The sequence below is a fragment of the Rattus norvegicus genome, chromosome 2, assembly GCF_036323735.1.
Source record: "Rattus norvegicus strain BN/NHsdMcwi chromosome 2, GRCr8, whole genome shotgun sequence".
NCBI classification, from domain to species: domain Eukaryota; kingdom Metazoa; phylum Chordata; class Mammalia; order Rodentia; family Muridae; genus Rattus; species Rattus norvegicus.
In genome coordinates, this window is record NC_086020.1 from 122,212,710 (window position 1) to 122,238,220 (window position 25,511).

At 42.8% G+C, this 25,511-nt stretch overlaps 3 protein-coding genes across 9 annotated transcripts in view; 2 read left to right on the plus strand and 1 right to left on the minus strand.

The window, feature by feature from the left end:
• Fgf2 (fibroblast growth factor 2) overlaps positions 1 to 6,087 on the plus strand; it is a 54,343-nt gene extending 48,256 nt beyond the window's left edge. Inside the window, exon 3 of the mRNA NM_019305.2 lies at positions 5,883 to 6,087. Coding sequence (NP_062178.1) covers positions 5,883 to 6,068 — 186 coding nt within the window. The 3' untranslated portion in view covers positions 6,069 to 6,087. The remainder of the gene's footprint in view (positions 1 to 5,882) is intronic.
• On the minus strand, positions 5,322 to 21,779 carry Nudt6 (nudix hydrolase 6). 5 transcript variants are annotated; one of them, XM_039101682.2, is made up of 6 exons: positions 21,335 to 21,612; positions 17,821 to 18,024; positions 13,381 to 13,436; positions 10,801 to 10,855; positions 6,383 to 6,752; positions 5,322 to 6,087 (listed from the first exon to the last, which is right to left on the minus strand). In XM_039101682.2, the coding sequence occupies exons 1-6, from the start codon at positions 21,561 to 21,563 to the stop codon at positions 6,075 to 6,077; spliced, it is 927 nt and encodes a 308-aa protein (XP_038957610.1). In that variant the 5' UTR covers positions 21,564 to 21,612; the 3' UTR covers positions 5,322 to 6,074. The 5 variants fall into 5 exon arrangements, with proteins under 5 accessions (XP_038957610.1, XP_063137346.1, NP_852028.1 ...); XM_063281276.1 differs by lacking the exons at positions 5,322 to 6,087; positions 21,335 to 21,612 and adding an exon at positions 21,700 to 21,779 and having other exon boundaries at positions 6,258 to 6,752; NM_181363.3 differs by lacking the exon at positions 5,322 to 6,087 and having other exon boundaries at positions 6,258 to 6,752; positions 21,335 to 21,590.
• Positions 21,780 to 21,909: 130 nt separating this feature from the next.
• The window catches only part of Afg2a (AFG2 AAA ATPase homolog A), a 191,190-nt gene continuing 187,588 nt past the window's right edge, over positions 21,910 to 25,511 (plus strand). For 2 of the 3 annotated variants that reach the window (XM_008760933.4, XM_008760934.3), the window contains exon 1: positions 21,910 to 22,387. In XM_008760933.4, coding sequence (XP_008759155.1) covers positions 22,228 to 22,387 — 160 coding nt within the window. In that variant the 5' untranslated portion in view covers positions 21,910 to 22,227. The remainder of the gene's footprint in view (positions 22,388 to 25,511) is intronic. The other variant, NM_001415082.1, reaches the window with a different exon arrangement.

Genomic DNA, 25,511 nt, shown 5'->3' on the forward strand with positions numbered 1-25,511 from the left:
TGCATCTTTGTAAAGAGATAAAATGCTAGACTGGATTGAATGCAGAGTAGGCCAAGAGAGAATTACTGCTCTTGGAAACCATTCCCAACAATTCTCTGCAGCCTTTTTATAAGATTGAGACCACGTTGGCTCTTAAATTTTTCCCATTTGTGGTTTTTATTTAGTTCTAAAATGCTCAACATGGATACTTACCTCACATCTGTCTTTAATTCTCAGAAGTGGTGTGAGCAAATGCATTCTGAGATTTCTATTGAGCAAACTCCTTCATAAGCCAAAACTGTAAGAATCAAAGTACTGTAAACGGGTAAACAGCTCAGAAAACAGAGCATGGGGAAATGGCCATAAGGTTCAAACCCGAAACTGAGCGGAGGACCAGAGCCAGTGTGAAAGCGGGAGGGGTGCTGGGAAGCCTCAGGGCATCCTGCTGTGTCACAGATGTTTCTTACTGTTCAGAGACCATCTGGTTCAGTGAGGCCTAGAGAAGGTACAGAACTTAGATGTCCTGCACATTAGTTAGGGATTGAGGCAAAGCTGGAGCCCAGGATCCAGGCTGGCTGGAAGCCATCATGGATGTCAGGCCAGGGCCACTGGACTTTTGGAAAGGGCCATCCTCTCAGTTTCCTCAGAGGGTCTATATGCAGTCAGTTAGGCCATAGTCTATATTTCAGTTCAAAGCCAAGTTTTCCTGGCCTCAGTTCTCTCTTATTCTGATTCTGCAACCTGAGTGTAGCTTTATTTTAAGCTAGCTGCAGTATTTTATTTGCTTATTAATTTAGTAGAAATTTATTGATCTCTTACTATGTGGTAAGCATGGATATCACAACAGATATAATAAATCAAAATTTCTACATGGGACTTATAGGAAGGATGTCACCATGTAGCAGCTCTTGATATACTAGCGAATTAATTATGAGGATTTCTTACAATATATTTTGATCATTTTCACCCCCATTTCTGCCCTACCTCCTCTAATAGTCATCTCCACCTTTCTACAACGCCCACCCACCACTTTATAGCCTATTTTTAAAAAGTCCACTGAGTTCAAGTAGTGCTGCCCATGTACTCCCGGGTGTGGGGGTCACACTGGGGAATGAACTTGACTATCCGGGGCCACATCCTTTAGGAAAATTAATTCTCTCCTCTAAAAGCCATCAACCTTCAGTTAGGAGTGGAGACTGGCAAGCCCCTCCCACTTTCTGCCTAGAACGCTGACTGGTTAGATCATGTGTCAGTCTTGTGCAGGGAACAACAGCTGCTGGGAAAGCAGTTTACTCTTAAAAGATGATGCATTCTAAGAAGGACACGAACTAAAGGGACATATATATACAAATAACCTGTATCTCTGGATAGTGGAGATACAAATCACTCAAACATGCTTAAAATCAAGGATATGCTTTTATTAGATAACTAGAGGCTACTCAGCCCCTGAAGAAATTACTTTCTGCACATGTGTGTATGGTGGAGGTGGTGGTGTATTTGTGGGGGAGGTGCATGCAAGCAGGTGCACCTGCATGAGGAGGGATGAGTTGACATCGGGTATCTTCTTCGATCTTTGTCCACCTTATTAACAAAGCATGGTGTCCAGGCAGTAGTTTTAGGTCAACTTGACACAAACTAGAGTCATTTAGGAAGAGAGAACCTTAACTGAGAAAATGCCGCCACCTGTGGGCAAGCTTATGGTGTATTGATTTTTGATCACTGTGGGAGGGCCCTGCTTACTGTGGGTAGTGTTACACTAGGGCTGGTGGTCCTTGGTCCTCTAAGAAAGCAGAGTGAGCAAGCCATGTGGGGCAAGGAAGAGGCACCTCTCCATGTTCTCTGCCTCTGTGTCCTCTCCTGACTCCCCTCAGTGATGTACTGTGATGTGAAACTGTAAGCTAAAATAAATCCTTCCCTCCCAAAGTGCCTTTTGGTCAAGGTGTTTTACCACAGCAACAGAAACAATAACTAAGACACAAGGTTTCTTGCGGAATCTGGAGTGATTTCGGCTACTGGGGATCCTGTCTGCCTTCCGTGTACTGGGTTTACAGGTGACCACCACTCCCATCTGGCATTTATGTGGGTTCTGGGCACAGCACCTCAAATTTGTCCTCATACTTGCATAGCAATCATTTTATTCATTGTGTCATCCCTCCAGATGAAAGGGTTCTTTTCTGGTAACACTTGCAGGTCTGGCTTTTTGTATGACTTATATTTTATTTTTATCGTGTAGCTTAATGTATTTAGAATGGATAGTGCATGTCTGCTGTCAGTATATACTATATAATGAGCACATCAGGGTAAAGCTTTCTTAAGAATATAATGTACCTTACAACAGTTTTAAGTTTGCAGGAAAGTTAGACAGTCTGCTACGTTTCTCCACTAGGTGGCTGGCTACCTGTCACACTGCCATATTAGTAGCTAAAGTCCATAGTGACTTACAACACTTTGATTTTCCTCTGAAGATCCTATTCAGGGCCGGCTTTGGTCGTCCTGTCTCTGTAGTTTCCTCTGCACAGGGACCATTCCTTAGACTCTCCTTATTTTTCTTTACTTTGACAGCTGGACATCTTTAGGATCCAATGGGATTGCCTGGTGTTTTTCTTGTGGCTAGACAGAGTTCTGAAAGTTATTGAGAGGATAACCACAGAAGTACAGACTTCATCATTGGGTGTCTCCACTCTGAAGTTAGTCTTTCCTCTCCTCAATGAGCAGGAGTTCACTGTTAAGGGATGGGCCACCACAAGGAAGTCACCATGCAGCAGTTCACACCTAGGGGTGATGTGCTGTAGGAAGGATGTGTAGGAGATCACTCTTACAGGGCAGAGTTTGGTAATTTTTGCTCTATGTCCTTGAGGGAGGGAGGGTTACCTGTAAGTCACAGTTTCTTTATGTGGAAAATGTGTCTATTCTCCATTGATCCTTGAATTCAGGCATCTTTATATTCAGGCAAAGACCGATTTTGTTGCTGAAACATTTGTGAATTTTTGCATTTGTCTCTGTGCTTTTGATACACCTCCCTGTGTTTATTTTGAGTACTCCATCACTTCTTGGGCAGCAATCCTTACATGTAAATCCCCTGCTGTAGCTTAGAGTGATCCATTTCTCCAGAGTCTTGCTGGAAAATGGAATCACATGATTGAGTACGCCTGTTGCTTTGGAGCTGCTGTTGTGTCTAAGTTCTGTCAGAGGCTGTGCATTACTAACCTTATATACATGTGTATACATGTCTCTGAATCTGTGTTACACTAAACATGGGCTAGTATGTCCTGAGGTCACCATCTCACCCATGATCTGTTTGTACCCTGGAATATTTTAGCCCTTCTCCTTGGTTGGCTCTCATCTCCACACCAACAGAGCCTTGTTCATGGTGTTTCTTCACAGCAGTAGAAAAGTAACTAAGACAAATGGCTTCTTGGGATTATTGTATGTAGTACCTTGTGGTATTCCAAATTCACTAGTACTCTTCAAAATTCCATTCTGTAGTTAGTGAAGGGAAAAGCCCAGTGATTAAGAGCACTTATTCTTTCAAAGAATCATTCCCAGGTTTGATTCCTAACATCTACATGGTGGCTCACAGCCATTGGCAGCTTCAGCTCCAGAGGATCTGATACCGTCTTCTGACTTCTGGGGGCACATACATACATACATACATACACTCACACACACATACATATACACACACATACATACACACACATACACACATACATACACACATATATACATATACATACACACATACATACACACATACACACACATACACACATATACATACACACATACATACACACACATACACACATACATACATATACATACACACATACATACACACACATACAGACATACATACGTACATACATACAGACACACACATATACATACACACACTACACACACATACACACATCAGACATACATGCATACGTACATACATACACACACATGCATATACACATACACACATACATGCATACACACATACACACACATACATACACACATACACACATATACATACACACACATACACACATATACATGCACACACATACACACATACAGACATACATACGTACACACATACACACATACACACACATACATACACACATACACACATACACACATATACATACACACACATACACACATATATGCATAGGCACATACATAGACACACATACATACACACATACACACATATACATACACACATACACACACATACATACACACATACACACATACATACACACATACACACACATACATACATCCACACATACACACATACACACATATACATACACACATACACACTTATATGCATAGGCACATACATAGACACACATACATACACACATACACACACATACATACATCCACACATCCACACATACACACATATACATACACACACATACACACATATACATACACACACATACACACATATACATACACACATACACACATATATGCATAGGCACATACATAGACACACATACATACACACATACACACATATACATACACACATACACACACATACATACACACATACACACATATACATACACACATACACACACATACATACATACACACATACACACATACACACATATACATACACACACATACACACATATATGCATAGGCACATACATAGACACACATACATACACACATACACACATATACATACACACATACACACACATACACACACATACATACACACATATACATACACACATACACACACATACATACACACATATACATACACACATACACACACATACATACACACATACACATACATGCATACACACATACATACACACTACACACATATACATGCACACACATACACACATACAGACATACATACGTACATACATAAACACACATACATACATACACATACATATATACACACATACACACATACATACACACAGGCACACATACATACACACAGGCACACATACATACACACATATACATACACACACATACACACATACATACATACATACACATACATACACACATATATACACATATACATACATACACACATACACACATACATACATACATACATATATACACATATACATACATACACACATACATACAGACATACAGACATACACACATACAAGCTGAATACTCATGTTGCTGATTCCTTGGGAAGCAGTATATTCTGGGTTGCTTACTCTTCAGGAACAAGTCTGTTCTGGACTGTATTTAGAAACGGAATGTTCTAGACTGCTTGTTCTTTGTTACGGATTGGCATTTGGAGATTTGTCAGTCTCACACCGTTCACTGTTTTAGAGTATTTTAATATCAGGCAACCTTAGATGTTTTCTATACAACAAATTAAAAGCAACTTTCATCACTAGCCAACATTTGCAACTTCAGGGAAGTTGTTCCGTCCCTCCCTCTTTGTGGGAAGAGCACATTAGGCTACCCTATTGACATTATTTATTTCCCTCGAACCTCGAGACAAGTGTAAAAGTGAAAATGTCTAACTGCAAAGCTGACCCAGGGTTCATGAATGTGTGTGTGACACTGAAGGTACATCCCTCCATGTTACGACATGTGGCCCTCCTGGGGGCCCTTCAACGTTTAGGTTGTAATGCTCTAGAGTCCCAGATAGTGTGGTTCTTTGCCCTCCATGAGGGGTTGCTGCTAATATTTTGCTGACTGAGCACAGGATTACTCCTGCCCAGGAGGCACTGTCCTATTCACACTGGTTCCTGGTGTCATCTGTTGGCGGAACTGTCACATTTTTGACCTGTAGTCTTGTTCTTTGGTTACCTTGCTGCCTTCTCAGTGTTTGGCATGAAAAGCATAAAAACACATTTTCCTTTCTTTTTCAGAAGTGTGTTACAGAAGAGTGTTTCTTCTTTGAACGCCTGGAGTCCAATAACTACAACACTTACCGGTCACGGAAATACTCCAGTTGGTATGTGGCACTGAAACGAACTGGGCAGTATAAACTCGGATCCAAAACGGGGCCTGGACAGAAGGCCATACTGTTTCTTCCAATGTCTGCTAAGAGCTGACTCTCTTTAGACACTGTCACTGAGAGAAAAGAAAAGAATGTATACAGCTAAGTTTGGATGCCTTTTATGTAACAATAAGACACTTAACCATTACCTCAGTAAAGAAAAACAACAATTTTTGGAAAATATTTGGACTTCCCCATTTTATATAGCTTTGGTTGTGACCCAGTGAAAATTCTAGCCACAATCTTTGTCACGTATTTCCTTTATTTGAAAAGAGGATTTAAACATATATACATTTGTGAATTTCTACCCTGGAAATCAAGTATGTGAGGAAGGCTGGCATTCAATCTGTTCCCATTTCGGCCTTGTACCTCTCAGGCAGTCCCCTGTGGTAGAGCTTGTAGAACAGGCCTGTGTATACTGCAGGGAGTTCCTCCATGCTGAGGTCAATCTTGTCAAACCCTTCCCTGTGTCCGTATAGTAGTAGCCTAGCCACCCTGCTGGTGATGGGGGTTGTGTGTTTAGTCCTGGCCAGGCTTTCTAGATCCATCCATTCACACTTCAAGCATTCCTGCTGGCAGAAGTTGATGGTGAAGGAACGCGGCTGCAGGCGGCAGATCAGGTACATGTCTGACATCCCAAAGGCCCCAGGGCTCCTGTGTTGCTGCCGGATGCTCAACAGAGACCTGAATTCTGACTTGACACCAGTCTCTTCAAACACCTCTCGGACTGCTGTGTCTCCTATGTGAAAAGAGAGAGAGACACAAACAAATATTTCATTCCCAGAGATGCCATCAAAGAGTTTCAGTGAAAATCTGAAAGTTTAAAAGCAAAATCTTGTCTTCAAACTGCTTTCTGGATGTAGTAAAATGCACTTTGTGTTTAAGACACTGAGAGTCTCTTTGGAGGCTTATACACATGTATACTGGAAGTCACGTCTTCTTAACCTCTTCCTGTTCTATTTCCCAAATGCAAGAACACATTTGCAAACAAAGCTGCAGTTAATATGCTGATGGATCCTTCACTATTGTTCTTGTCCTGACTGGCCATCAAACTGCCTGAGGCTCTGGATGTCTGAATTGAAAGGACCCATCCTTGTCACACAAGTCTGTAGTGCTGCGCATACTTGAGTGAGCTGTGAAACTACTCTGACTTCTTTGGGATCTCAAGCCCCTGCCCCTCAGGGCAAGGTCCTTTGCCCCTGTCCTGGACACCAGTGCACCCCAGCCTGATAGAAACTGTGTTTCCTTGAAATCAGATTGTGCAGAATTTGGGATTCATTCGTCAACATCAGAATGCAGCAGCTGTCTCATCAGATATCTTTGTAAGGCTGGAAACACATAATAATTTTATAATACACCAAGGGGTTTCACGTGTTATGAGTATTTTAAATACAAGTTTCCATGGCAGGACTTTTATGTCCATTAACATAATTTATACCCCGTTTTTCTAGACACCTACAAGGCTGCACAGACAGACTTGCCCAGTTCCGATGCTCCACAGCCACTTGCCTTGGGTGCTGTTCTGGTAGTCTTCAGAATTGCTGTTGTTCTTTAAATACCTTCTAATGCCTCTCCAAATGTTCGTCAGACAGCATACACTTGACAGTAATCCTACTGATAACGCCTATGCAACGAAGAACTATTGGAAGCACATAGTTCCTGTGCGCTCAAACCACAGACTGTCTTTCCTGCCCACTGGGCACATACCAGCCGCCAAGACATGCTCTTGTTCCTAAGAAACAGTTTTGGAAAGGCTCTTGGGAAGAGAAATTTAGTCTAAAACATAAGGCATCTACCTGCCATTCTTTAACTGCATGCTGACTTTCTCTGTGACTGAGTCTGACCATAGGTTAAGCATGGCCAGAAATTACATTCCAAAACTGAAGGCACCAAGGGTAGGCATATAGCAACACCTGCCTCGCATGTGTGAGATGCTTGGCACAGTTCCCACTACCACACAATGAAGGAGGAATGGAGGTGTCAAAGAACATTCTAGGCTCACAAAGTTTCTCTATTAAGAAAATAGTTTTTTTTTTTTGGTTCTTTTTTTTTTTTCCGGAGCTGGGGACTAAACCCAGGGCCTTGCGCTTCCTAGGCAAGCGCTCTACCACTGAGCTAAATCCCCAACCCCAAGAAAATAGTTTTTATCTAGCATATAATACATGAGTAAATGTATTACTAAAAATTGTGGCACTAGTCTGAAATGTTTATATAGTAGCTTCTAACTCTGGTTTAACTATATACGTATATTCTTTAAAGGCTCTAGAAAATAACCTTGGGGATCCTGCTCAGTTCTTAGCAGCACTAATCTGACCAGCTGTGCATGAATTACAGAGCAGGACAGGGTAAAAGAAAGTGAGCTTAGCAGTCACTATGGTACCATGGAGGTGACAGGACAAATACTGTCTGGGAAGTCCGAATAGTTTAATGTGAATCAGCACATCCCCTACTAGCTGAAACCGGAAAATACAAGCCAATAATTCTGCATCCGAGATGTGGGGTATTCTCCCCTTCCACATCAAAATGGAACTCTCTCCCTCGGTGTCAACATGCATTTAAGTTTATCAAGATGTTCCTTTAGAATTGTTTTAGTAGACTTTACACTCAGCTGAAATAATAATACTGTGTATAGAGAATCTAGAAGCTCAGTTTTGCTAAGAGATATGTCTGAGTCAGACTGCACTGGCGAACAGCAAAGATGTTCTGAGGCTTTTCTGTTCTGTGATGATGGGATGGCTTGGGAAGGAAGAGAGCAACGGGAAACCTTCAACACGTGGGTTTCCTTGAGCTCCCTCTAGTCCTGGTGATCATCTCTGGTTGGCTAAAACAGGACATGGTTTTCACCCATGGCAATGACGTATTTTAGGAAGACCTTTTGTTCCTTTGAACCATACAGACACATTTAGACTCAAGTCTTGAGGACTTCAATTTGTTTTGCATTCTCCCAACTTAATTTCCTAAAACACTCTGTATATCAATGTTTCGTCTACCTAGCATTACCAGAGAACGAAAGAGTCCAAACAGATGAGTTTCCAAATTAACTAGTAAGTATTTACTGGTATTGTCAAACAGCCTAGTTAACTGCCAAAAATGTTGAACTGTTCAGGGTGGCAACATTCCAACATTGTATTTCATGCCGTCCTAAATGGAGGTCTCAAGAGTATAATATCCATATGCTCTAGGCAGTCAGAGCGTGTTTACTTTGTACTGTGTTGTCAAACTGTGCTATAGAAACAGGCTGGAGAAGGGCACATCTAAGAAAATGGTGAGTGTCAGCTTCTGCTTTTGGTTTTAGTTCAGACGGGTTTTTGATAACCACAGATACTTTAAAAGAAAACTAGAAGTACATTTAAAATTATCTAGGCTTAAAGGAAAGGTTCTGGAATTATACTTAAACCTGAATTTATACATATTTAACTTGAAAATAGGTTTCCCTCTGTTTATATCTAAGTCTGTCTGAAATTCTTCGGATCTACTACAGCTCAAAGGGGGAAAGAAATTTCACCTTAATTCATTTGAAAAGGCATGCCTCAGGAGGGAAAGGCATGCAGGGCTGCAGATGGCTGCCCCCAGTGTGGAGGGGAAGAAGACTAGACTTGAGTTACCTCATTTGTGTGCTCTCAATACCACATAGGTAATGGGGTATTGAGAGATGGAGACGATGAAGAAGGTGGCTTTATGGGAAAAAATGGCCCTCACTCCCAGTATTTGGCATCCCTACAAAATACAGGTATTTTTCACATGCATGGTCTAAGTAGCACAGGGTCTTGATACACCACCTTCTGCCTCAGCCTCCTTCATGCTGTGATGAGCAGGCATGTGCCACCATGCCCAGGTCCTCAGAGTACACACTGTCAACAGACCATCCACCAGAGAACGAAGGAAACAGGCCAGTGAGAACCTAACACCAAGGTCTGTTTTACGTGTCTGGATGTCATTAGTGTTACTCTTGGGCTGTTAGGAGCTGGACTTGTAATTACATACAGGGCATTTTGATCTGGACAACATTTAAAAATCAGATCTCATGAACATATCCTCAAATATACATAAACACAGGAGATTGCTGTAATACAGTTGCTGGTTAAGAAGAGACAAGAATGTGCATATTAAAGAAAGGTCATTGAGAAACAATATTGGTATCTAGTGTATTATTTATAGATAAGGATGATGTTGGATTTAAGCTAATGGTTGAAGGAACAACACAATTCTATACTTTGCAGATTAGTGACTAAGTGCACAGCTCATCCTAGCTCCCTATAAACTGACTCACAGGGAGGGTAGGCATGATATTTCCCACTCAAGACTTTCTCATAGGTAATTCATTATGCTTAGGTCATTCATAGTAAACAGCTGGCAAAATCTTCAAAGGAGAATTATATCGCTATTCCATTATAGTTGATTTTATTGTGCTTCAAAATTTATCTAAAAATTACCATTCACCAATCTGTGATAAAGTGGTCAAGAATTCAAAATTTAGTAATTTTAGCCTTATTTGAAAAATCTTTATCATGAACTTTACTAGTTAATATCTCAAGTTTCCCCTTTCAGATGACATCAGAGCAGTACTGGAGAGAGGCTCCCCCATAGGTATCAACTATACAAGCGAAGTGAGTGTGCTAGACAGTCTGTGCCACCTTTGTACCGCTCTGAAGATATCTGTCTCAATTTTTTTAACTTAGTGTGAACCAATTAGAAACTTTAAATTCTTATTCTTTGCTCCAAAGCAGGGAAGTAAACATGAATTTTCTAAACATTTTCAAGTTTACTGGAAGTATATCAATACATACCAATATCTTCTCCAGGCTCTGACAGGCCTCCTGGAAACTTCCACATGTTTTTCAACTGCAGTGCAAAGTAGAAACAAAATAAAACAGTTCATGTCATGACTTACTCTCTTCCCCACTCTTACCTCGGCCACTCAGTTGGTCGAGGAAGTAAAAACTCCTTATGTTTATCCTATTCCCTAGCCCCAGTCTTCTTACTACTTCATGGTTTCTCTTCTGAGGGAGATGGTGATTGATGGAGTCTTTTCCTCTTACTCTTCAGGAAATAGAAGTGGTGTTATTTAGTTAATGTGTACAACTTGTATTAATGAACCTTTGGAGGGAAATATCTATTCAATTGTGTACTTCACAGAACTTGGCTGCTAGTTAACTATCGACAGATAGGATCTTACAGATGCTGCTATGAGTAAGTAGAGTGCAGAATAAATGTAACCGCTGAGGTATGCTACTCCAGATTTTGACACGTATTTACTGTATTTTGTTTCTAATCACAGGTATTACTCAAGATTTCTGTGTGTTTATCATTTTATGTAAAATGTAATTGCTTTTTATGGGTAGTGTGAATAAAGTTATTTTGGTTTCTTGGCTATCATTTCTTTGTATTTTCTCATCTGTTGTTTTCTTTTTCTCTTTCTTTCTTTTTAGTGTAAAAGGATGCTAAAGAGATAAACCTGATCTTTGGAAGAAATAAGATTAGATTAAAATAATTATGAGTGGGCACAGTTTTCTCACAGCTGTTATGATTGGCTCCTTGTAGGATTCTGCATAAAGTACGTGTTCATCATACTGTAAACCTCAAGGATGAGAAGTGACCTCATAAGCCAGCAGATTTCATACTCCTCGTTCCTAACCACTGTGGACCTTCCACTGTGTGTTGTGACCCTCTGGCTTCCTGGAAGCGAGCTTCCGAGAGCATGCATCACCTCTCAGCTGTGGGCTTGGAGGTCAGGGCGGGGTTCCTGCTTCCCATACACCGCTGACTACTGGGCACGGGACCCAGGCTTTCCATCCTTTTGTGTCCACTCAGGTTGGAGTTCAAGCAGTAGAGCATGCTATGCCTTACTTTACCAGTGTAGAACTCTGCCTCGTCTGCAGAGATGCGTTGTGTTGTCTTTTGGGTTACACTTTAAAATGGTTCTGGGAGCTTTGTTTCTATGGAGATGGATAAGATATTGGACACAACAACCATAAACTCCATTGGTAATAAAAAAATGAACGATGTAACAGGGCACTGGAGAACTTGGTATTATAACATTAACCGTCCCACACACCATCTTCCTGTCATCACAGTGAAACCTGCCTACAGCTGCCACCTGCATGTCAAGCCTGAATTCACACCTGGCTCCCAGGCACCTCACAGAGTGTCCTACCACGTCTGTACATTCCCTACTCTCTAGTCGCTAGTATCAAGTGTATATATTATGTCCCAATCCGAATAGAAAACTTATTAAAGCCTAGGGCACAATAAATAATATTTCAGGGAGTAGTTTATGTTTATGGTAGAAAGTTTTGTTCCAGTCAGAGATATAGCCTTAATTTAAGTTTCACAAATGACTTTGAGGAAATGTTTAATTTTTTCCGGCAATATTTAACGAAGGGTCAGAAAGTATAAAAATAAATGTTGGCCATATAGCTCAGGGGGAGCACCACAGAGGCAGACTTTGACGTCCACGCCGAGCATGAGAACATTTCTAACAGTGGCCCTTCTCTTAGTGTCTAGGACTCCTCTGTTAGCCTTTAGTACTGGCCTGAGAGAGGGCAGACCCAGCCAACACTCCTGATCACAGGGAGGGTTTTCTTGGTGTCCACATGGCAGCCACTGGCTCGGCCCTGTGCCCTCACCCAGCCAATTCTAATTTCTTGGTTTATTGCTCTATCCTTTAAATTTTAATTTTTATTTATGTGTATGAATGAGTGTCTGTGTGTGCATTCCTCATGGATGACAACACCTGCAGAATACAGGAGAAGGCGTCAGATTCCCAGAAGCTGGAGTTACAGGTGCTTGTGAGCTGCCTGACATGGGTGCTATGACATGGGTACTCTGCTAGAGTAGCCAGTGCTTCGAGTGCTGAGCCATCTCACCAGTACCTCACCTCTCCTCCCCTCCCTTCCCCTCCTCTTTCTTAATCTAGTAGGTTCCTACTCACTCTTCTAGACTGAATTTGAATTGTCACTTCCTCTGAGGCATCTCTGGAGTCTCTTAGGACAGTGCAAAGACTGTGCTGCCGACTGCTGGGGTAACGTGTTTTCAATCTGTCCTCTCTGAACTGGGGGCAGAGCTCCTGGCAACACTAACAATGCTGACTGAGTCTTAATCACCACCTCAATAATGTGTCTTCCCAGTTAAACACTTCTGTCTGTAACACTCTACAGCATGAAGCGCACAACACCGAGGATCACGCTGACAGGGTCAGGTCTCTATGACAACTTTGTTTAGATAAGGATCTAGGTGTTCCATAACTGCTTAGAAATAACGGTTGAAGTACTTTTCTGGATTCCCTTAGCCACATCGACATGTCTACATTTTATGTTTCTCTAGAGAGAACACTTTGGAAAGCAATCTATAAGGCAGAAACAACTTACTTTATTTCGATCTTGTACAACCAGTACTTTCCTGGTGCTAACATCAAATACGGCACCTTTTGGGTGGGGAGGGGGGAGAAAATTGTAAAATATTAATTTCATTTACCTTCAATTCCTCCATACTAACTGGTGGTCACCCACTGAAACCCCTTACGTGAAGGCCTGGTTTAGATACCTCAGCCATGAAGACTGTAAAATACATCTCCAGCAAGGAGGTCATTGCTCAATTGACTAGTTCTCTCTCTGTGTGTGTCTGTGTGTCTGTCTCCCCCTTCCCTCCCTCCCTCCCTTCCAACAATGGAATGCATGTTAAATCTGTGCAATAATCACCTGCATGACTGTCTATGTCTTGCGGCACAGATGAAGATCTCACTTTATCCTTTAGTAACATTTTCTTTGGCGGTTACACAGCTGAGAGTGCTTGCTACTGCCCGTCTGGCTCTCGAAAGATACAGTCTACTGCGAACTTAGAACCTTCTCTTTCTCACAGGTTGAGAAGCTAAGAAGTCCAGGATCAAAGTGCCAACATACAGCTGTCTCGAAAGAGCTACTTCTTGTTCAGAGCACTCTCACGTGGGCATGAGGCAGGGCCCCTTAGGTAACTGTAGTAAGGGCTCCAATGCCCACAGGACCTAGCCACCTATACAGGCCTCGCCTATTAATGCCAGCACCCCGGGGACCAGGGGTCTAGCATGACTCAAGCATTCACATTGCAGTGCTTAAAGCACTGAAGATGCACTGGACTTTTGTTCTAATTCTTACTTCTTGAAGCACAGCACAGATTTCGTGTCTCTGCCTCCTGGCTGTTCAGATCCCAACTATCTCAATGCCCCTCGGGACCTGTCTGAAGCCAGTTACATTTCCTTAGTGTGTGCATCTATCTGAGAGCACACCGTACATTTGGAAGGCTTTGTTTATTTTGTATGCCTGGAGTTCCAATCCAGCACTTTCCTTTACTCATCCATCGTGCACACTCACAGTCACTGTGGACTCTGCTAGATGTGAGAACCCAAACCACTGTCCTTCCTCTTTTTAGATTTTTTTTCTTTATCTTATTATGGGTGTTTTGCCTACATGTCTGTACTATGTGCATACTGTGCCTCTGGCCAGTGGGGGTGGCAGGTCAGCTGGGCCTGGAGTTACAGGGGGTTGTGAGTCATGTGGTGCCAAGAATCAAACTCTGGTCTTCTGGGGGAGCAGCAGGTGCTCATAACTGCTGAGCCACCTCTCCAGCTCCTTGGTTTTGTTTTGTTTTTGTTTTTGTTTTTTTTTTTTTGTATTTTTGGTTTGGCAATCCTGGGTCAAAAAGATAAATAACACTTTAATGATTTGTACTAGAATCCTTAAAATGGGCTAACTTCAACATATCCTTATGGGAAGGTAATTTCTATATTCTTATCCATTCTTTTAATATTCCTTTTTGAGTCTTTCTATGTAACATACAGAAATCCTTTACGTATTAGCTGAGTTCCTATTATGTATAAGGTATTTTACCAGGTGCTGGGAATACAGTGGTAAACACAACACAACATCCTGCAGTGTGTGGAGTGGAGGCAAATGAAAGCCAGGTTATTTAGAACAGAAAGCAGAAAAAGCAACCACAAACAAACATTTGGAGGGGAATAGTGTGAAAAGAGAGCTTGTTTGTAACTGAGGGGCCGGAGAGATGCTCAAAGGTTAAGAACCTATACTGTTCTGGCAGGGGACACAAGTTCAGTTCCCAGAACTTACTTCAGATGGCTTACAGCTAATTTTAACTCCAGTTCTCAGAATCTGATGTCCTTTCCTAGTCTCTATGGGTACTTGCACTCCCATCTCTGTCTCTCTGTCTCTGTCTCTCTCTGTCTCTGTCTCTCTCTGTCTCTGTCTGTCTCTTTCTGTGTCTCTCTCTGTCTGTCTGTCTGTCTGTCTCTCTCTCTCTCTCTCTCTCTGTCTGTCTGTCTCTCTCTCGTAAATAAAGTATTTTAAAAATCCCAACATTAAAAGTAACTACAGTGAAACACTGCACTTGGTCCTCCCGAGGCAGAAAGGAGACCAGTGAGTGAATTAACTCCAGCGAGGAAAGCCCCATAAGATGTAAATCTAATTGGACTTTCCAAGGGACAGAAGGCCAAAAACCCTATTTTTAGATTTGAAGACTTGTGATTATCCAATGTCTCTTTTCCTTACTGTAGTCACTAACAGCATAAACTCAGAGTGAAAAATATTGAGCACAATTGGAGCGACCCCTGCTGGCCACTGCATAAAGCTAAAGCAACACAGGACTGGAATTAAACAGAAGTTCCAAAAGCAGTAAGGCACTGTGTGTCTCCTGTGCAGTAGCTCAGGTATCAGTCACATGGTAACATGAGTGTCACAAAAGTGACTGAGTTCACACAGCCATCAGAGGGAGAGCTGGGCTTTATACAAATTGGCACCCTCATAAACAGCACTGCTCCATCAAGACATAGCTACTGTTCCCTACTTGAAGATGCCATCATCCTCCCATCCACTCAACCATCCATCCACCCACCCACCCACCAATCCATCCTTCTTACATCCATTAGTCCATCTATCCATGGCATACTTGGTTTCTACTTTGCTCTTGCTCTGCCTTTAGCCCAAGGAAACATGGTGAATAAGACACGGAATGGCTGGCTTCATGGACTTTGCATATTGTTGGGGAGAGTAAGTACATATATAACTTTGGGTTGCATTGGGTACCGTTAAAGTCTGGATAAAGAGTCATAGACTGGTGGAGTTGACATGGGGGAGGTCCCTATCTTAGACAGTAAGTTTGGGAGGTTTTCTGAAGTCAGTAAAATGCTTCCCAGACAAGCATGGGGAACTGAGTTCAGATCCCTAGCATCCACATAAAAAGTCGGGTACAGTGAGGTGCATAGGTGCATCTGTAGACACAGTGGTAGGAGGTGGGAGATCCCTGGGGCCTGCTATCTAGCAAGGTGGATGGTACCTGAGGAATGACACCCAAGGTTGTCCTCTGGCATCCACCTTATACACACACAGACACACACAGACACACACAGACACAGACATACACAGACAGACACACAGAAGCACACACACACACAGACACAGAAGCACACAGACACACAGACATACACACAGACATACACAATGGTTTTATGCGAATTTCCAATGATGCATCAGGTCATCCCCAAATTATTGGGTACTCTTCTGAGGCAGAGCCCATAGAAATTTTCTGAATGTCTATTTCCTGTAGGGCAGGAAGGTTACAGATAAAGATATTACTGGACGTCCAGCTCGCTTACAACACTTTAGGTATGCAGACTAGCCTAAAGCCACATGTAAATCATATGGAAACAAAACACCAAGTTATTAAGGTAATGATTAATCTGCATTGTTCTTTTATTTATTTAAGAATCCTTACCATTTTAGTTTTTTACTCTTGCTTAGAAACCTAAGGGTTTCCTGGGAACAGCAGTAGCAATAGCTGGCAGAGACATTACTACTCAGAACTGTGGGGAGAGATGTAGCTATTCATTTTAGTAAGCCCTCCAGGAGATTTTGAAGCCCTCAGCAACGAGAATTTTCCTGTTTCTTAAGCAGACTGTTTAAGGCTCTACCATAGTTTCACTGTTCAATCTTGGCACATTAACCATGTAAAGTCTTAGGAAGTAATAGTCAAATAACCATATGGCTAGCTTGCCTAGATTCAAAGTTTTCCTGAACAACGTTATACATTTAGCACATATTTAGTCCGAAACAGTCATGAACATCATCAGACTTGAAGTGGGGTTCTTGTGTCAGTCCTAACAAAAGGAAATAAAGCTGGAAGATTATGACGGGCAAGCTCTTAATATGAATGATTGACAATAACAATCACAAAAGACTGCTGGAACCACAAGTGGCTGCGGCCAGAACATGATCAAGCTTTGACCAATGCCACCATGTCCCTTAATGGCTGTGTCCAAGGATTACTCTTTGAAGTACCTGAATATTCTCAGTTTTATCTTTTGAAACTTAGTCTTGCCTTCTTGAATGTGCTCCAGGTTTACTATGGCACGTGTCTGATTGCAATATACTCAAATCACCATAACCCCTCCCTCCCTCCCAAAAGAGGGAGTCTCTTTCTGGAGAATTTCCTGTTTATTTGGAGTGACATGTGCTTTAAGGTGTGTAATTTATTTCTTTATCCCAATTCAGTGCCACTACTGAGCATGGAAGCTTGAATATCTGTGTGGAGCATGTTAAATGTGGCCCCTGGGAAGCCTGCTTCTCCACTTGTTTCCTATACTAGCCTGTAATTCACAGGGCAGGTGCCCTTTCCTTTTTGAAAAGCACAGTACCACAGTGCACAGTGAACCGTCACCCAGGGCTCACTGCCCAGCATTCACTGGCGGACTAGCAGACCAGCTTCAAGGAGACATGGCAAACCTGTAAAAGGGTAGTTCCCCTGGTTCTGAGTCGGAAACTGACCTGCAACCCCTACTTGGTGTGTGGCATACCCCGGGAGTCTGCTGGGTCCTTCTCCCAACCACAGAGTCAGCGTTGACAAGTGCGGCTCTGCGTGGTGGAAGCAGAAGCCCAGAGAGGCAGCAGGGGCGATGAAGTGGCTCTGCAGGATGGGGATGTGCAGCCATGCAGCGATCCTTCCTTCCGCTCGCCACTGCTGAATGGCGGCTAGAATGCAGAGGGAGGAAGATACACGCTGTAAAGCTTTTACATCAGACAGACGGTCCCCACCTTTCTGCACTGCTGGTACCCAGTTGTTTGTGATTCTCCATATCCCAGCGCCTGTGTTTATAACTAAACCACCCAGATACAGGCCCGGCACACAGCAGCTGCTCAGTCACTGTGGAGTGGACAGAGACTAACTCCCGGGCAGCTGTGGTGCTTTCCTCTTCTTTCCTGAGCTGCATAGGCTACAGGGTGCTCTACCACGGAGCCAAGTGCGCAGCCCACTCTACTTCTCTTAGTGCCCTTAATTTTAATCTTCATAAATGATGATGGAAGGTTTTTTTTTTTTAAAAAAACCTCTTCTGTAAGAGTTCTGATGTTATTCTTGGTTTACAAACTGCAAGGTGGTTAAAGAATAGAAATACAAGTCAGAACTATGTATTACCTGCCTGAAGAGAGGAATACTTTTTGTGGTTTTTGCATAAATATGTCTACAGCTTACATGATGCCTTTTATAATAATTATATGTTACACAGTCTATCAGTAAACTCCTTCAAAGAACGTGGATTCCCCAGCAGCAGAGGTTCCCTTACATCTCCTACAAGTTAACCCGCCAAATTCTAGACATTTATTTACATTTTTATAATAAAAACCATTCTGAATATAAACATAGGTTTTCTATCTTAGAACTTTTAACGTTATTTTTCCTCTGTAGTAAAAGTGGGATGGGAAGGTGTACAGTTACTTGAGCCTGAGATGTTTCAGATGCTTAATATCCAAGAGTGAAAAGCTTGATTTGTGGGTGGGGAACTGCAGCTCATGACTGAGAAGTTAGAAAAGCTTCTCAGATCACTCCCTCATCCTTCACACTACCCCTTTACCATGGTGCCTGAGTGCCTCATTATCCACTTCCAGCTATCTGCCCTTCTCTTCTCCCCTCAGCCTTGCTTGAGTAGCTCTTCCCTGCTAAGGACCACGGGCTTTCCATTTTTGGAGGTCAGCTTGCTTCGCAAAGATGCTGGTCCTTAAGGAAGTTGATTTGAACCAACATGCGCCATGGCTATGGGATCAGACCCTTCTTACCCCACCTTTTCTAAATCAATCTGTTTTATGTGAGGCATAAGTACATAAACCAAAATACACAAATCCTAAGTGTTCATTTCAAGAATTCTGACCTCTGCATGCACCCATAACCAACGCCTGCATTAAAACCACAGGGCATTCCTGTAATGCAGTAGAGTGGTCTTGTGTGCTCCTGCCCAGGCAGTCCTCCAATTGTTAAAACACTGGTTTCTAAAATCACATTATTTGACTGTTGGGTGTTGGAGGATTCATCTGTTGCCACTACTTCAACTGAAATATGAGGTTACCCAGTTCTGGGCGCACTTTTAACTTTTCCTCTCCAGCTGTTATGCCAGCCTGTCAGTTCTGTGTCTAAACTGAATCCAATGACCAGACTAGCTTTGTCTAGAGGCCTGCCCATTCCTCACACCAGTTTTTGAAATCTTAGACCCCGATTCTATTAGGAACTTTTCTTTTTTTTTCCTTTAGCAATGTGGCTTCCCTTCCATTCCCTTCCCCATCACCACAGTAGGAGCTCCTAGAAGCCCAGCCTCTTCAACAGTCTCTCCTGACCATTGCTCATGTGCGACTATGATGTGAGCTTAAGACCATATGATGTCGGTGTGACTTACTACAGCATACCACGCATCACCAGATGGCATCTACTAACTAGCTTTCTATTCCTATTGAATTTGTCAATCTCCCACCAGAAGCAGGGCTATTTCACTAAGCACAGCAAATTATGTGACTCCAGGCATGGTAATTCTCTCTGTAATCCTGGAAGCAAGGCAGGAGGGTCATGGGTTTGTAGCCAGCTTGAGCTATCTATAACATTTACCTATATTGAGACCCCCTCGGCCAAGAAAGCATTCTATGTAGGGCTAAGTGTACTCTAAGCCTAATATCTGAGTTGTGTAACAAAACAGTAGTAAAGAAATAGTGACCTTCATGTGCAAATGTGCTTTAACAGCCACTACTAACTCATTGCAAACATTTAATCTCCTTGGAGAGACAGACATCTAAATTAGGCTTTCTTCTCAGATTAGCTCCTCTTTCCAGGGACTGCCAACTAGTTTGGTTTGATTCCACCACAACAGAACTATTGGAAGCTCCTAGAGCAGTGTGAAGAAAGCACAGAGCAGAGCCAGAGGAAGGTATCCATTGTCTGTGGCCCTGGGCACCATCACCTTTCAACAGGGATGAACACGTACTTTCCAGTTAGTAGGATGAAATACATTCCTACTTGTTAGATTCTTAAAACAATGTGTAGTACTTGATAACAACAGTGAAATGTTTTATGAAAGAGGTTTCATTCAGGGTGTCTTTGATCACAGTTATCCAGTATCTAGAGCTGGCTAGCATTATTCACCTAAGAAGTCTTTCCAGTTGTCATTTGATTAATGAATGCCTAATAGAGTCGTGCCAGTCTTGGACTTGAACCCTGGACATGCTTCTAGACCCAATATACTTTCTGGATTGGTGCTCAGATTATCATCGGCCACTGGGAAACCCTATGTTCAACAAATACCTGTGCTCATCCATATGCGTGTACATGTCAGAGGATGAATAGATTCGAGTCTCCTACTGGCGATGTTGTTGAAGTCTTATAAGCAGGAGAGGTGATGTGAAGTAGATTGGTTTGAAGCACAAACAGCATTAGAGAAGCTAACTTGCCATATTTATTCACAGAATAAAGATCATTTGTGGATTCCTGGTTCTTTTCCATTACTAAATTTCCATGCTACGCCTTCAGTTTGAAAAACAGACTGCTCTAAACAAATCAGACACTTATCCCAAAGTGAGGGCTCCTTCACTCAAGTTTCCTTTCAGATAACTGGGCTCACCGTTCAAAGCCAGAGATATGTTGCTAATGAAAACTGCAAAGATCTGCGGGTAGAAACAAGCACTGTTCTTGACTTGCCTTCCTACCCGTCCGGATTAGGAGACAGTTTTGCCTGGCAAAGCGTATGGCAGAATCTAAGCACCAGCAAAACTAAGGCTGCAAGGTAGGACACAGTGAGATTGTCAGTGTTTACTAAGAGTTAAACGAGTGGCTGACACCGTGCTAGGCGCTGCGAACCCCGCGTCAATCTCAAGGGCAAATATCCAGGGTGAATATCCAGGATTTGGACCCGGACATGGCTGAGGGCACTTCCAGGTCACAGCTAGAGGACCGCTGTGTGTCATTTCAGCTTTCACCTCAGAGCCCACACGCTCCGCCCTGGTTTCCGGGGCCCGAGACCGCACTTGCCCTGCAAGAGCCTCCGGAAGGCGGCGGCATCCAGCCGGTGCAGGGTGCGGTGCCGCGACAAGTGCACCGAGATGCCCCCAAATCTGTCCAGCTCGCCTTGTAGCTCGCCCCCGCAGGAGCCCGTGATCTCCAGGCCGCTCGAGGCAGTGCGCCGCCTAGCCCGGAGTCCGACTCCGCCCACGTCGAGCAAAGCCGAGAACAACCATCGCGCTCTGCTCGCCCACCACATTGTTGCACCTTGCCTTTCAGACGCTCGACTCCTCCCAGTTCGCACATTCCCGCCCCGCCCACATCGTCTGACGTGGCCTTGTCTCACCCCGCCCCGCCCCTTCCCGCCCCACTCTCGGGACCCCGTGCAACCTCACCTCTTTCCGGCGATCGCCCCGCCCTATCTCGTCGCGAACAACCTCAGGGGTCTTCCGGAGCTCGCTCCGCCCCTTTTCGCTGGGAGGAGGGCTGACCGTAAACTCTCGAAGAGTGTCGCCATTCACTAAGTTTGAGCTGGAATTTCCATTTGACAGTTTAGTGGAGCTGACTGACCTCCACGGGTCTGGGACAGAGAGGAGAAACTTTTCGACTTTTTTTTTTTTTTGTTGCTGTTGTTACTTTAATCCGACCCATATTTGCTTCGAGAGTAGGCAAAGCAGCGGAACAGCCGAAGTTCACTTTCCAAGGGCTCATAACGTAAACGGCGGTTCCTATGCCTAGGCGGTCTTTCTTTACGCAACGGTGTTTTGCGAGACCCTCGCTAATCACCTCAGCCTCGCCGGCTGCGCTGTACGTGGGGCATTACGGCGGTGCGCCGAGCCGCTGACCTCTGACCCGGAAGTTTTATCCCCGTGCCGCGCACGTTGAGCCGGCTTTGGGCTGCTTTTCTCCGACAGCCTGCGGTCATGTCTTCCAAGAAGAACAGAAAGCGACAGAAAGAGGGCGCGGAGGGGACCTCGCCCTCGCTCTCTGCGGCTTCGTCTCGCTCGGGGACCTCGACTCCTCTCGCTCAGCCGAACGTGGCGGCGCCGGGGATGTTGGTGGTGACCAACTTTCTTGAGAAAGGTGAGGAAAGCGCGGGTAGCGCTTTTGGCTGAGGCGCCTGAGGGGAGGGCTGCGTGCGGAGGTGGGCGTGACACCGGAGCCCGCGGACTGCTTAGCTGCCAGGCCTGAGCTGCCCGATGTTCAGAATTTTCCTTTTACTATTTATTATTTCTTACTTACTTTGGGAGTACTGAAGATTGAGCCCGGGGCCTTGCGTACGCCACGCATGACCACATTCGAGATGGCCTTGACTCCTTTGAAGACTTAGTGTCTAGTCAGCACTACAAAAACGGTCCTTACCTAGTAGGACATAGCTTGCGCTTAAAAGCTAATTTTTGATGGTGAATCCGTACTGCCTAACAGACAGCGTTGTGGCTTCAGGAACGTGTTTAGTTATTGCTGTTGACTGGTGCTGGTAGTGAGTTATCCCGTCATGCGCATGGCCCATCTAGTTTTCGCACAAATAGTGACAAATGAGTAAATAATGGTACCCAGTTCGTAGAATAGAAAAAGCTAACGGAGTTCCAAACTGTCTAAGTTACACAGATGGCAGAGTCCATCTTTGAGTTCAGATTTATTTGATTCCAGAGCCATTGTCTTAGATGACAGACTTCACATCTAAAAAGTCATTTACTTGGCAAACCTTTTAGCTTGTTTGATGTGTAGTTGTTCAGAAAAATGGAGCAGACGAACTAGGGACATGGTTTTTATGTCCAGTAAGACTTTCAAGACTGTCTTAGCGTTAGCATAGCGTTTTTAATGTGCCTTAGCAATCAGGACAGCTTGTTTTGTTCTGTAGACCCAACATCTTTTCAAGTAGTTACTTCCCACTGTCATTTACACATGTCAGCTGTCAGCTGTTTTAAACCACTGGAAACGTTCCACAGTGTCTTCCTGCCACCACCCTCTCTCTACACCTTTTAACTGTCCACTCAGTAAGTGGAGTGCTGTCTATCTATTTGTCAGTCACATACCCTTTGTATGTGACTTCCACGCCATGTCTCTTGGGCACTGCTTTGTAATGGTCACAGTCTCTGTGTTGTCAGATCCAGTGGATAGTTTTCATTACTTGCCTTTCGACTCTGTAGCCTTTGACGTTGTTGATCTTTTCTTCCACAAAATATCTTGCTACTTATTTTATTTACCATTACATTTTTCTGATGTTTCTTCATGTTCATTGGCAGTTATTTTCTCTGTAAGTTTACTGTTTTCCATCTGATTCTGACATATTGAAGTTTCTCAATTCTAAGTCTGATACCCTCTTTCTTCTCTAAATATTCTTTAAGGCAAGAATATCCAAAGCTAAGTTTCCCATTTCTCTTTAATTTTGATTTTATTTTTGTACAGCATACTATTTCTGAGTCTTTGATTCAGTTGTGTTTTATGTCAGGATTTCTCAAACACTTTGTGTAGCAAAGTTAAAACTGTTAAGTAGGTACAGATTGACACTTGCATACAATAGTGTAATTACAAAAAAATTTAAAAAGCAGCATAATGAAATTTATTGGGTTCACAGATACAAACATTTATCTACTTGCAGTAAAAGTTTCTAAGTGTTTTTTTCTACGTAACTTTATTATGAACTAGTAACAAGTAGTTTGTAGACTATATTTTGAGTAGCGCTGTCCATTAGGTCTTCCCCTTAATTTCTCAGTCACTTTAGAATCAACTTCCTAAGTCTACATCTTCCAGTAATACAAGCTTTAGTCCTTACAAAATTCAGAAACCTCGGAGTCAGGCACCACCACCCATTCTCACGTCTGTGTCTGCTCCATTGCTGATCTGGTCTATCATCCAGACAATCTCTGTGCTCCTTGTTACCACATTCCTGCTGCTTCTCAAGAACTCAATGTCATCTTGAACCTGAACTACTACAATGGCCTCTGTTTTCACTTTTGTTCTCTTACTCTTTTTCTACTTTACAATTAGATTATTCTTTTAAAATAAAAATCTAGTCATGGTTCAACTACTAATCCCTGTGGGCTTCCATTGCTGTCAGGGTTATGACCAGTTTCTTGATGCAGTATACTGCTATAGGTGGTTTTAGCCCTTCTTAAGCGACCTTCTTAGTCTTTGAAGGATTCATCATGCTCCTGTGTCCACAGCATTTCTGTATGCTTTTTTTCTGTTGAGAAATACAAATTCTCTTCCAATTTAGTTACTTCTTCATTTTCCTCCGTACCTGAATGTTAGCAGCACTTTCTTTGAATAGCATTTTCTAATTCAGTATTCTGTTATTGTACAATTATAATTTGTGACTATACAGTTATTCTGTACTCTTCATAATTCATCTTGCTAGATTATAAACTCCATGGTAAGCCTGGGTAGATGGCTGTTTGAAATTGACTTTATGGTCTAGTGAAATGATTTAGTGGGTAAAGATTTTGTGGCACAGATATAAGGACCAGTATTCAGATATCATCCATGTTAAAAGCTGGGTGTGGGGAACGGGGAGATAGTTCAGTAAGTAAAAGCACTTTCTTTGCAAGCATCAGGACTTAACATTTGAATCCCCAACACCGATGTTAAAAAGCCCGGTATGGCTGTATGTCCTGTTTCCAAATAATTGGGGCTAGAGGTAGGTGGATCCTAGGAGCTCACTGACCCAGACTAGCCAAAAGCTATCAAACATCTTTCTGATTGAGTAAGAGACCCTGTCTCAACAGACTAAGCATAGAGCTACAGTGTGGTGGTGCATACCTGTAATGCATGGGAAGACTGTCCTAGTTTTCTTTCCACCACTCTAATAACATTCCTGAAGAAGCAGTTTAAGGGAGAATAGATTCATTATGGCTTGTAATTCCAGGTTATAGTTTATCATCAAAGGAAGTTACAGTGGCAGGAGCTTGAGAGAACTAATCACATCACATTGACAGAGCAGAGAACAGTAAGTTCATGTATGCATTCATTGCTTCCTTTTGAATGTAATGTGGCCTGCTCTAGACTGCTGCTATGAACGATGACGAGTGACAACGTGCATGGAACCTGCATAGTATAAGGAAAGAATAGGCTCCTTAAATTGACCTCTTACACATACATAGATGCAGATATTAAATGTAGAGTCTTAGAGGAATAAAGACTGGTAGAATTCTATGGAGAGCTTGAGTTGATTTGGATTCTGTAAGCAGAGAACTGTATAATATAT

Coding starts and splice junctions, on each gene's coding strand:
- Nudt6 (NM_181363.3), bottom strand. CDS start 21,563: ATGTGGTGGGCGAGCAGAGCGCGATGGTTGTTCTCGGCTTTGCTCGAC. Junction 13,437..17,820: donor ACACCAAGTAGGGGTTGCAG/GTCAGTTTCCGA, acceptor CCCACCCAAAAG/GTGCCGTATTTGATGTTAGC. Junction 6,753..10,800: donor AGAGCCTGGAGAAGATATTG/GTATGTATTGAT, acceptor CTTTTCACATAG/GAGACACAGCAGTCCGAGAG.